Source organism: Poecilia mexicana, unplaced genomic scaffold (assembly GCF_051168715.1).
Source record: "Poecilia mexicana isolate PSO_F unplaced genomic scaffold, ASM5116871v1 scaffold_2, whole genome shotgun sequence".
In the NCBI taxonomy this organism is placed as follows: domain Eukaryota; kingdom Metazoa; phylum Chordata; class Actinopteri; order Cyprinodontiformes; family Poeciliidae; genus Poecilia; species Poecilia mexicana.
In genome coordinates this window covers 9392720-9406614 of record NW_028263371.1, presented here as the reverse complement: position 1 = coordinate 9406614, position 13895 = coordinate 9392720, and the positions used below count along the sequence as shown (strand labels likewise).

Below are 13895 nucleotides of genomic sequence, written 5' to 3'. Positions count from 1 at the left end.
CAGCTGGAAGTAAAATTCAATGATTTATAATAAAGTATAGTCGTATGTTAGAACAGACCCATAACAGAGATGCTTTAGAAAGACTTGGAAAAACTAACTATGCTCACAGACACTCTCCATCAAATTACATACAGTTTGAGAAAAATGGCAAGAGTTTTAGTCTACATGGCAACAAACACGACACATTTGTCTGTTTGTTGCACAGACAAATTAAGAAAAACTTGCATCTGTAATGTCAACAAATGGCCTTCAAAATTTCAGAATTTTGCACTAATGTTGGTTTGTCACACAAACGTCAAATAAAATCTGACAAAATGTGAAAAGATTCAAGCAGTATTAATGCTTCTTCAAGTCACTGTGCTACTGTACACATCTATTTAATTTACTGGATTCAAGAAAAAAAAAGTCTCAAGTCACTGAAGCATGACTCTTTGAATCGGTAAGATCTGAAACGTAAAACGATCAAACGTCTACAAAATCTGAAATCAAACTTGTGGAGCTATATGAAAAGTTGTCCTTGAGCAGAAATTCAGATTCTTTGCCAAAGCTCACAGAGATACTGTCCCTTCTGTCTCCATGGACACAAGCAGGGAACATCCTGGAGTACTCCAGAAATCATTGTCAAGAAAAAAAGAATACATAAATACAGACGTGCTGGGGAGTACTTGTCAAAGGAAAGGTGCTAAAATCTGCAGGATTGGAGCAATTTCACAATTAAGCTGGAAAAAAAATGAAGAAAAAATCAATCCTGAAATAACATGGCAAAGATTTTCTGTCTGGAGATAAAACACCCAGCAGACAGAGCATATATGGTGATACATATACAGTGCTGCTCACTAATGTCTAGCTGCTGTGAAGCTTTGAGCTTTTATAAGCTATCAGGACTTCACCTCCTCTGCCCTCTCAGCTGAGACTGTGGCCATAATGGTTCATAATAATGGTCTTGAGTTAGGAGCAGACATGGTGTTATTACTGAAGGGGCTGGGGGGGGGGGAGTGGGTGGTGGTAAAAGGGGGGGGCGCGCACAAAAAATAATGCTCAACTCTGCTGGACTTTTGCTTTTAAAGGTTTTGTGCTCTTGTCACGGATGAAGACATGCAGAGTGGTCAGCAGCCCCGTCAAAAACCTGTAATTAGTTCGAAATGCATCACTTGGAAGGGGGGAGAGCGAAGGGGGGGGGGGGGGGGGTTGGTTGGTGTGTGTGTGTGTGTGTGGGGGGGGTCATTCTGAACGACGGACACAAAGGAGGAGTGGTGGAGAGGTGGGCAGAGCACCGGATTTCTTTCTTTCGCTCCTGTTGTTTCCAGTCAAGCCCTGTTTCCATGGAAACCTCCTGCCGGAGACAGGGAGACAGCAGTGAAAGAAAAGGGTAGCCACCCTCACTGAAAGCGGGTGGCCAACCTGCGTTGTGCGCGTTTGCACAGGAGAGTGTGATTGAGTGTGAGAGTGTGTGTGTGTGTGTGTGTGTGTGTGTGTCTCTATACGTCTGTGTTGAGAACTTAAAGAGAACAATGCTGACTTTAAAGTTAAGCGGGATTTGTTTATTCACACAATGTTTAACAAAAAAAAAACAAAAAAACTTACAATCTAAAATATTACTTAGGAGTGACGAGGCCAAGCTGACAGCAAATCAAAAAGCCACTAAAATCGAATCAATATATAAAATATACATGAAGAACTTTAAATAATAAAACACAATCAATAAAACCAAAGAGAAAAACACTTGTGATTTAAGATCAGTTATTGGATAACTCATCAGCTAAAACATTTATATTCCAAGTAATATTGATGCTCACAGTTCTTCGAGTGCTCTCACTGACACTAGTTGATTCGAATGCTGCTGATATCGGACTGCATTTCACAAGTTTGAGCCAGAAAGTTGGAATAGTTTTTTCCACAAATCAATACAAGAATGTTAGTATGATTAACAACAACTGTTTATGTGAATGAATTTGATGATTCCCTGCAGTTGTAGCACATCATAAGATGTTATTGGTGATGGGTCAGATGAACCAGTGTGCCAATACAAAGGAGACTCAACACTCAAACACATTGATGAGTCCATTTTTTAATACATTTGTTACGTATCTTGACACATAATAAGCTATATCAAAAGCATAGCAATGTGACGAAGCATTTATGTCAATTGCAGCAGCATAGTCAACGGAAGATGAGGAAGTTGCTGATAATAATGTTTTCTTAGTTTGAAAGAAGACCAGATTCAGTCAGTTAGATGACAGGAGTTTGTACCAACTGTTTGATTTCTAACTCATTCTGCAAAGGACAGCAACAGAAGAAATCTTCAGAGACCTAATCATCTATGTAGATTGTGTTTTTTTTTTGTATTCAATTTTAATTTGGAGTTTCACAAAGTTTTACTGAATATTACAGTAATGTTTAAGGTGGGACATGGTGCCTGGTAAAGAGGCGATTTGACAGAATGCATCAGGAGGTAGTTTCGCATGAAAAGTAAAAGTAGAAGTCAGTAATATGGAGTTCAAATCCCTTATATACATACAGACAAAGACGTGGCCCCAAGACCCAACCTTATTAAAAGATGTACCTGGTTTACACAGACATATATTTGTTAGAAAGACACCAAGATTGTTTGTGTTTGCAATTTTTTCAGCAAACTGGCATTAGGCTTAACATCTCTAATGCATTCAAAATTATTACCCATCCAAACATTGTCCATCTCCATACGCTCGTCCTTGCAGCGTTGCATGGGAGCTGGAGCCTATTTCCAGCAGTCATCAGGCTGGAGGCAGGGTACACCCAACATAGGTCAGCAGTTCATCACAGTATTATCCAACGTGCTGTTGGATATTTCACTTTTTCAACATTAAGTCTTATTATGTAAAAATAGCCAAATGGTTTAATTGTCTTGCTGGCCCACTACATCAACCACACCCGAGACGCAGCACTGATTCCCTCCACCCCCACTATTTCCTTGTTTGGTCCTATTAGAAGCGGTGCTGAGCTGTGTATGTGTGCATACATGTGTTTGTTTAAGTGCCACACATCTTCAATATCCATCAACATCCACACCCTTTTGTGCAAGTTTTGTTTTTCCTATCCTTTCCCCCGTCTTTTTTTCCCCCCCTCTGCTCTCCATGGGAGCAGATAGACAGCATTTAAAACGCCCATCTCTGAGGACCACCCCACCCAAGCAGCCAAGTGTCTGTCTGAGCACATGCTCTAATTACACATCTTTGTTGTTTTGCCTGTATGTACAGAACATACTGTACATGGGCGTTAGTGGAAGTCTAAATGCGTCTATCCATTTTCTGCAGGGAGTGACTAGGAGTGACCTCTTTTGCAACCAGAAGCTGCCCTGTGTACAGCGCGGGCTTGGACAGAAACACCTCCTGTAGGCTTTCTTCCAGCGGCTGGCAGTAAAACCACACCCAAAGAGAGAAAAACCAACAACACAGTCGAGGCTGTGCCACAGAAGTCTAATACTCGCACTATCCGAGATATCTGTTTTTCAGAGGAGGAGAAGAAACCGGCGCAGCAGGCTATTTAAGATAGAAAAAAAAACATTCAAACCGTAAACCTTATCTTTGCTCAGAGGGTGCAACATTTTTCCATCCGAGGGCCATTTCTGAATGCGTAGCGGTGTTCACGGCACTGAATCTGCAAGTAAATTGACTGCAGACAATCAGAGAAGTGAAACCTTTGCACACCTCAGATTAGGATATCCAGATTAGCAATCCGCTATATGCTGTGACATTTTCTTGTTAGCTTTCTGACCCACAATCAGTCTAAATAATGTATGTGCAAAATCAGTCTAAGTAATATATGTGCAAAATGTATTGTCTATCAGAATAATGGTTCACAACACAGATGCACCTCACAAGCTCACAGAAAATATTTTTTTCACAAACTTAACTCATCTTTTCTCCATCTTTATCTGCAAGTCTTTTTCCTTCCACTAAGCTTTCCCTTAATATGCTTGGCTGTGGCGCTCTGTCTTTAGTGCAGTCAATGTCTTTAGCAACGATCCTTTGTGACTTTCTTTTGCTGCCGAGGGAGTCACTGAGTGTCTGCAGAACAGCTGTCAATTTAGCAGTCTTATCCATGATCATGTATTTATATGGAAAATCTGTTTTAGATAATATTTCTGTAAGTTGGCTTTTCAGAAGCTGAAAGCCATAAGCATGAAAATGAACAAAAGTAAAAGCTTAGCATATATAATTTTGTGTGTAATGAATCTCTTTATATGGATGAGTTTCCATTTGTGAATTGAATTACAGAAATACACTAAATGTTGGATGATAACTTAATTTAATAATTTACTGAGATGCACCTGTCAGGACTGTTAGTGTTTATGTTCTGGGACGTCTATGCACTAAGAACACTTTCAATTATTTGGTGCAAGAAAATAATTCATTTTGGAAAAATATCTGAGGTTGCCAGCTGTATTAATCTGTACCCCTGACATAGATGTGTAGAGATCTCAAATTAATCTTTTATATCAGTAACATAATCTCACACTTAAAGATTAAAAATAAAAAAAGCTTGCCACTATAAACACTGAACGGCATAGGATGGGATGTATAATATCTTCAAAACACGCTCTTAGAGTGGCTTCCCTAGCTGGAATTTCCATGGCAACCTGTTGCTGAGGAGCAATGTAAAAAAAACAACAACAAAAAAAACCACCCTTTTCTGACCTACCACAGCAAACGAAAACGTGGAGTTTGCTAAACTCTGCTGGAACTTTAATTGGGGCAGTAAGATGGGACTAAAAATAATAAATTTGTTCAACATTAAACGCTCCAGGAAGGTCTGCTATAAAAAAAAGGATGAACATGTGAGAAAAAAAACATCTCTTGTCCCTTTCAAGTATGGCAAAGGATCAGTGATCCTGTGGGCCTGTTTGTATTCCAAAGATCCTTGGAACTTTTTTAGAGCGCAATTTACCGATCTGAAATTGAAATCTGGTGGCTGGGAATGTGAATATGGGTCATTACTGGATACATCAACAGCATAATAATCCAAAAGATATGACCAAATCAATAATAGTCCAAAAGATATGACCAAATCAACAGAGAGGCGGTTCAACAGACTTAATGCATATCTACAGGTTAAAGTAGGATTTAAAAAAAAATACAGTGTGGGATCGCGCTACTGCAAGAACGCATTCATTTATTTTGAAGCTCTTCAAACATTTTGCCACAAGCACTTTTATATACGGTCAACACCGTATATAATTGCCTCTTCTGAAAATGTAGCAAATGGTGTAGTCGCTTTGAAAGCTGCTGGTTGAAGCTTTTGTGAAAAAGTTAGGACGTTCTTATGCAAAAGTCTTAAGTGAGTCACCATTTCTTTTTTTATTCGCGTCCATGAGGCGAGACTTTATTGCAACAAATCAAAATTCTCTGCAACAACATTGCTTTAAATTTTGCGACTGAGGGGAAAAAAAGCAGCCAAGGTTGAACCGCGTAACTTTGAAAGCACTTTAAAAAAGCCTGAAGAAACTGGTCGAGACTCAACCTATATTGACTCAGTACTAAAAGTTTACAAGGATGTTTGCTTCTTGGAAGCAAAGTGGAAAGAAATTAGGGATGCTTTAAAATTTCTACACTGCACTGCATTAAAGTTTTACCAAGTCGACAAATATTTAATAGTCAGGTAGCAGCACAAAATCTGAAACTCTCTTTCGTTTTTTTTTTTCTTTTTCTGGGGTCTCTGATTACATAACTGCAGGAAAACCACAGTGAATTATTTTTTTTTCCTACACTCCAAAAAGAACAAAGTCTTCCTCATGAATATGTAGTAAATCCTAAGAGCATGGTCTCACCTTTGCCCTTGCTTTTGGCCTCTTCCAGCAGAGGTAGCATGATAGCGTTGTTGAGGCTGGAGGGCGATCGCACTGCAGTGGTGTACATGAGGGGCAGTGACTGCACCACAACTGGGATGCGGTGAACATGGCCGGCCAGCTTCCCGGCTCCCTGCAGGCTCAGGGGGCTGGACGGAGGCGGCGGCACAGACTGCAGGATGTGCAAATAGGGCTGACCTCTCACCCCGCTTCCGGGGGCTACCAGGGGGCCCGGCGTGAGCACCGAGGAAGCCGAGGTGATAACCGACGGAGAAGACGAGGAGGACGAGGAGGACGACAGCGAAGATGGGGAGAAGGCGGATCTGTGGGGGGGCGACGACGAGGAGGTTATGCTAGCTGCGGTGGTGGACAAGGAGGAGGGGCGGGGCTTGTTGATCGACAGGTCCACAGGTTCTGTCTGCGTGTGGAAGTGGAGGTCATGGGCGAGCAGATCCTCGGGGGGTTCCGACTTTACTCTGCTGAGGAAGAAGGGGACGCCATCCATCGCAGAGTAAGGGCGAACTTTAGGTGACTGTGGGAGTAAAAACAAAAAGGATGTTAAGAGTTTTGTTATTTCAGAGCCGTAAAAATGCATTAACCTGTGACACACGGGGAGGGAAAAAACAAACAAGCGAAACCGGCGGCATAGAAAGCCAGCTGAAATCTAATCTCTCACCCATCGGCGAGGCCAAAAAAGGTGCACATTAACGAATTAGGTTCAAAGATAATTGTTTCTGCCGATATTCCCTCTCCAGAAATAATCACTCAGCACGATAGCAATGTCAGAAGAGGGATATGTGGTGACATTTATATAGAAAGGAGCAGCATTAACTCAAGCAAGATAAAATGCAAGAGGAAAGATAGTGTCGCTCACGCTCGCCTCCTCTAGTCTTTCTTTTCTCTTGGCGTGGGCCGAGCTCTCTCCCTCTTCCTCCTGTTTTCCATGACTCCCACTCAAATGCAGCTCTCTTGGCTACCCACGTATCTCTCCTAAATCTCCCCTTTTCGACTGTGGAAAAACATCATATGGGCTCAATTTCCTGACCGTCTCCCTGCGTCTCTCAGGCGAAGGGCCTCCAAAGGCCGACGCTGGTGGCTCGAAGGAGCCCTCAGCACATCTTTGACTTAACGCCGAGCAGATTGGGACGCGGCCGTTTCGGGGAACGGTTTTAACCCGAGCGCAATGCCCACTGTGTTTTTATTTGTTGCTATAAAATTCCAGACGTCTTAGCCCCTCCTTTTGCATCACAGTTTTGGTGAGGAAACGCATTCATTTCCTCCAAGTCTGATGCGACTAAAAGCCTTGAGTCACTTTGTTCGATATAGAAGCTGTGTAACGTCTCAAACTAAAAAACTTTTCAAAATTTTATAAAAGCAGCATAATCTTTGCCTTGAGTATTTTGAGCATGTTCTTTTTTTTTTGTAAACTCACGCTTCTTTCTTTGTAGATAATGCTATGACTTATTCTTGTGGTGAATTACACATCCTTTTGATGGCGTTGGTGGATGTGTCTGCAATTTTTACGTATTACTCACTTGCACAACTACTGACATTTTTCTAAATTTTACCATCTTAAAATCACAAACTTTAATATATTTTATTGGGATTCTACATGATACTAGAAGAAAAAGAAGGCATCTTTGAGATTTGTTTCTTTTTACAAATAAACATCTAATAAGGATGGATTATAGCAGAAGTGTTTTGGGGAAAGTCTACACTGCCATTGTACATCATTAGATTAAAACTTTTGCCAATTATTGTTAGTTCAATAAATGAAGCTCAGTGGTCTGCAACAGTTTTCATGTCAAGTCAACAAGGCAGTTCAAAGTGCTTTATATCATAAAACATCATACAGTCGTCAACTATGAAACAAGCAATAAACATTAGATTTTGTCAAATGCCATCAGATGTGGCATTCGACGTTCTTAATATGAGTTAGGATTACTAAAACATCAACCATTATTTATACTCCCAAGGTTATGCAGACCCATACCCTAATTCAAAAAGTAGTCAGCATTTCCAAATCTAACATGTTTCCTGACAGGTAGACAGGATAAAGCTAATCAACTTTGCTGTATTACGTTCAACCTTCCCGTTAACTGCTAAAAGTCTTGCTCTCTCTCACAGCCTTATTGAAGCATTGTCACCTCTGACTGTTAGCAGGCAAATAATGTGTTAATTAACTGGGAAAAGATAATCCTGTTTAAAATTTTTGCTGACCAGCTGTTCAACGGTTAAAGCCAGTCAAGGTGAAAATTGTCTGATTCAAGTCATTAACCAATTTGAAACAAAAGCATTGAGATAAATTGTCATTGCGGAAACTTGGTGCTACCAAGATGGCGCCGTTGCAGCAGTTCTATAGTAATGACTTTTGCTGATTTTTTTTTGCCACCTTACTATCGTCATCACTGTATATGGATGGCCAGGCCAACCTGGGTGCTCATCCAGATCTGTTTGCCATAGTTTTAGTTGTTTTAAATTGTGTTATTACTGCTCTGACAATTGATACAAACTGGTTTATTGATTTGCTAATAGTCATATCCTGACTTATGAAGTTCATCTGCTTTATGTGAAGAGCATGTTCTCTGAACTTTCCCATTTTGAAAAGTGGTTGAAAGATATGGAGCCCATGTTTTACTTGTAGCTTGGGGAAGCAGGGAGTCAGTGATTACTGATTAACAAAGGAAATTGAAAATGGTACAAACTGAATAAAATCCTTTAGTTTATTTATCTTTGAATATTTTTTTGGTGCCGGTATTTGCATAAACAATTATTTCTTAAAGTTGCATTTTTCTCCCCATTAGATAACTGCCCTCAAATTACAGGCTGGATTTTTCAAAGTTTTGCATGTGAGATTAATGACTCTGGGCAATTCTAGTGAGGACTGTAATTTTTCCTCAGTACAGTGAAAATGTTGATATAATGTTGCAATAACTTCCTATAAATTAGTAGATATTTCAAAACAGCCCGATAGTCAGTCTTTCTGCATGTGATACAGTATTCACTCGCAGAGAGTATATTAATTACAGTTTTTCTAAAGTAAGTATGAAGAAAGTTAATTTGTAGAGTTTATTTACAGCTGAATTGTAGGTGACCTACAGCAAGTTGGGTCGTAATACTGGATCTGTTAGGCTGCCAACTGTCTCTCATTATATTCCTGTGAGACTGAACCAATAGCTCAAAACCCTGTTTCCATTTGTTTTTATTTATTTTAGTGGCCTCAGTTACACAAATTGCTTGTTTAAGAACTGCTTGAAGTTTTAGATGATTTCTAAAGCTTCATTTTAGCAGCTGTACTGTTACTAAGTACTTACAAATTCCTCCTATTGAAATTTAGGCTTGTGTCTGAAATTGATCTAATTGTTAGGAGTGCCTTATTAAAAAGGGTGTTTGTTCTCTCAAACCTTCATTGATGTTCTGTTTTTTCTGAGAGCGACCTCTCAAAGGAAGAGTCTGCTCCACCCATTATAACTTAATAACTATTGGCTATAAATGGTCAACTCCTTCGGAGGAGCCTCTGACTGAACCGCACCGCTAGGAGAGAAGAAGTTCTGCATAGGAGAAGAAGAAATCTACTGTCTGATTTTAAGTTTAACTTCACTTATGTTGTGATTCTTGCAGAATAGACTTAACATAAAGTCAAGTAAATATGGCTCCATTTGGAAAGTGCGTTGTGGGTGGTAAATATGAACCAGACCGTCATGTACTCGGAATCTCGACCTGACAGCAGTGGCCCTGAGCTGAACCCCACAAAGGTCCTGAGGCTATCGGAGGGCAGATTTCAGAGGGCACCATTTGTTTTACAACTTGGGACAAGTTATGCAGCAAGAAGCTCCAGCAATTCCTTCCGGCTGAAAAGTGACTAGTGAAATATACAAATCTGCACTACTAGTGCAGATCCTTGCAAACGTATTCACACCTCTTGAACTTTTTCACATTTTGTGACATTACAGTCACACACTTCAATGTATTTTATTGTGATTTTATGTCATTAGGCCAACAAAACCGCTACATAACTCATAGTAAGTAGTGTACTCCATAGAAAAGGAAGCAAAGGATACACAGTTTTCAGCATTTGTTGACAACTGGGTAAATTTCCCTCAGATGTCACAATGCACTCTTTAATAAATAATCTGAAACATTAAGTATGTCAGTCTGCAAATCTACCCAAATATAGCTGCCCACTTAAAATGAAAGGCTGAACCAAGATAGATAGCGTTGATGAGAGACGTTCCAGCAGGAAAATGACCTTATATATACACCCAGAACTAAAGTGTTTAAAAATCAAAGCATGCGTTGCAATGCCCCGATCAAAGACCTAACTATACTAACAGTTCTTATAAGAGTCTAATAAAGCCTATTATAAAGGCTGGTCTCTCACACACAGTGTGACATTGTCTCTGCTTGTAAAATAATAATTAACAGCAGGAAAATTAGAAAAAATAACCCCTTGAATGTTACTCCCACATATTCCTAGATCATTACAAAAACTAGAACTGGGTAAAATAGGTCTAAGTCAAAGCTTTACAAAAACCACAAATCACAAATTCGCCACATATTTGTGATCAGTGCGTCTCCACTTTTGTTCACTTCCTTCCTAGCAGGAACTACAATTGTCAACTGATTTCAGTTAGCCGTCAATAACAGTATGGTATTAATGTTGTGTTTTTTGGGGGTTATTTTATTTGTTTTACAAATACAAGTACAAATTGACAGGACCAACTTCAACAAATTTCCCAGGTAATCTTTGCTGGCGGTGAATCTTCTTAGCCTACTGTATGCCATGTAGTCTTATCTGTTTTAGGGATAAAGCTGCTTCAAAAAGATAAAACAGTGAAAGACAGTAGGCTGAATTTGTTAATCATGAACTAAAATGAGAAGGAAAAAAAAAACATTGCTGGTTTAGGACCATAAATGGACATACTAGGCAAGGCTGAGTTTAGGCTGAGTTTGCCTTATATAAAGTGAAGCAGTGAAAGAGAGGGAAAAAAAAATCAATGCAAGCGTAACTCTGTTTAAGTGAAATCAAGCAAATAACATGCAAGTTAAAATTCAACTGGGTTCTCTGAAAAAGTGTCCGTCCTGCTTCCCAATGGGGCTCTACCGTGACTAACAAAGTCTGGCTGTTTATTTCTTTCGTTTACTACTTATTCTCAAGGTTTAGAGTCGTTTCTGCTGTTATGAAAGACTGAACAACGGCGAGTACTGAGAGCATTTTCCATGTCACTTACATAGTGTATGTAAACAATAGCAATGCTGTGTTACACAAACCAGAAACTGGGTTTTTTGGGGCTTGGTTCACAAACAACTCTCAACCGACAGAAATGGAAAAACTGAAGCCACCTCCAGTCTCGATTTGACAGATGCAAAACACACACAAGTGCAAAACTCGGCCCTGCGCACACGCTGACACACACATGAAGATACGCCCGACCTGCCCGTCTGCCTCTGTCCTCACGCATTGTCTTTATTAGGGGATACCGGTTAGCCGGGCAGATTTTCCAGCCCCTTGCAGGCGAATCGTCTAACGAGGCAGACCATTTCCAGCAAAGGCTTGGCCCCGTGCCACTCAAATGAAGACCACATTTCTGCAGCAGTCTGAACTGTCTGTGTCTGCCATCTAAAGGGGAAGCTCAGTCTGTTAGGGCGAGATTGGATCTCGAAGCACTTCAAAGCTGTGTGGGCTGCGGCGCTCACATCCTGTCTGTGACTGACATCACTACAAGGAGAATGACTTCAAACCCCACGTATTAGGTACCAACGCAGGAGCACAGCTCTCGAAGCCTTGAGCCACAGCTGAGATCAGGACACCCAGAAAAGCAACCACCTGCTGCAGTCTTTTCTCAACTTCTCAGATGTGGGGAGGCAGATGAATTTCTTATCAACAATAGGGACCCCTGCAGCCAAACAATTTCCCTCCAAATCTGCGATAACCTGAGGGTTTATCAGAAGACGGCATTCGTCTAGCGCTACACTGTTCTTCCATAGAAATCTGTTGGTTATAAATCAAGAGTAAAAATATCATTTATATACCCTGTGATGGACTGGCAACCTGTCTGAGGTGTGCCTCGCCTGTCGCCCAAAGACTCCTGGAGACAGGACAGGCACCAGCCTCTATCTCCAGATTGATATTTTATGAAGGTAAATCGATCAAGTCTGAACACTAATTTATCACGATTACAAATATTAAGTGGTGTGCGCCCACTGAACACAGCTGTGGCAGCAACACAGAGCCACACAGGCCTGGTTTCCAAGCAACAGCTTCACAATAACAAGACCACTTCATTTCTAGGTATGTCAGAGCAGAGAGCATGGATACTGTAGAGTATGTGAGCCATAAAAGCAGAACTAACGGCAGTACATGCTGAGAAATAATACAATATGTACCTTGGCAGCTGAAAACCTGTGATAGAATTTCTGCATAATATACCCATCAGCAGATTTTCTTTGTTCTCCATCCCAGTGGTTCCCTAAGTTAGGGTTGCCCCCTCCCCATAGGGATCCTCAGACACTTTAATATTGTTGCTAAGAGCATATTTTGTCATAATTATTACAAGAGATAAAAAGAGAAACCCTAAGTGGCTAAAACTAGATTGATGGTTGTGGTTGAGGAGTCTGTTAGTCTTGTCATTGTTTCCTCACTTAATTGGCTTAAGTGAGCTAATTAAGTTAGCTATCACTAGTTCAACTATCACTTGGATCAGTGATATTTGGGGTCACAAGTCTGTCATTGCTATTTTATGAGCCAAAAGCAGAAAAAATGTTGGCAAAGTAAGTATTTTGAATGATTTAGACGGCCATTTCAATATGAGCTTCCTATTAGGAAGGTACCAAATTGGTTTTGTTGAGAGAGTGGGGAAATCTATGAAAGTCTTAGCATCACTAGCAGCTAACATTAATGTTAGGACCAACAAGGCAGGAACGCTTAAAGTGGAAGCTCAGAATATTTTTGGTTGAAACATTTTAAGGAGTTACCATTTCCCCAGTAGGTAACTTATTAGATGTCTTAAACCAGTGCACAGGAACTAAAGATAGGAAGTGGTGCGACACCAATGATCTTCCTGTCGGAAACAGACACTGAAAAGAGAACTTAGAAAGTTTTATTAAAATTACTTAAAATACTATATCGTTTAAGTCTTTTACATCTATACCCCTAAATCAGACATCTACTTTAACCGGATATGCTTTACATTTTCTTTCCCCAGTGAATGTTCATTAGAAGATTACTAGTGGTGTAATTCCGCCTACCTTAATTTCCTGTTTAAATAATTGTAATGCTTTTTTATTAATAACCACCCGATCTAAACCTGATCTCAATTAAAAGGTTCAGGGAGTCTGTTTTGGTCTCAGACCAGCTATTAGGGTCAGCTTCCAGATCCAAGCAGTCTGGATCTAAAAAAAACAAAGATACGAAAAGAGAGCTGTCGACAATGGGTAGGTTGTAGCTTACATAACATAAATTCATTTTAAAAATCCTCAATTATCTTTCATATATATCCATGGTAGGGCAGAAGGAAACAAAGTTTTCTAGAAAACATCATTGTTGTCCATTTGCAGTTGTTGGAAAATCAGACAAGGACTCCCAGGCAATGCTGGAAGAATTTTCTGGACAGATGAGTACCTAATAAAACTTTTATTGTTTAAGACATGTTAGTTTTGCAAAGAGGACATGGCTGGTATTGTGGTTGGCGTTTGATTTGCTGCATTTTCTCCAGGAGGTTTTGGTAGAACAAAACTGTGCCAGTATCTGAATCTAGTTAAGAAGTTTGTAAAACAGCAAGACAATATCTGTTTCCATTGCAAATGTGTGCAAAACTTTGTTGATATTCCGCTAAAGTCGTTGCTGTGTGCCCATTAAAATCACATTGTTCACACAATATGTCAGTAAAAAGCATGCCGCTCTATCATTTTCCTACTTCCTGTTGCCTTCTTTGTTTTTTCCGCTAGTAGTAATATCCGGTTGTTAATCACATGACTCATTTGATACAAAAAAAGTGTTGAAATTGCAGTTTTGTGAAATACCCTAATTTTGATACAATTTGAAAAACACCTCATCCTAATGCAAAAACTT

General features: G+C 40.0%; 1 protein-coding gene across 1 annotated transcript in view; it reads right to left on the bottom strand.

Annotated features, from left to right (window-relative positions):
- klf12b (Kruppel like factor 12b) overlaps positions 1-13895 on the bottom strand; it is a 54245-nt gene that overhangs the window by 19279 nt on the left and 21071 nt on the right. Inside the window, exon 3 of the mRNA XM_015003917.2 lies at positions 5807-6356. Within this exon, the coding sequence (XP_014859403.2) occupies positions 5807-6356 (550 nt within the window). The remainder of the gene's footprint in view (positions 1-5806; positions 6357-13895) is intronic.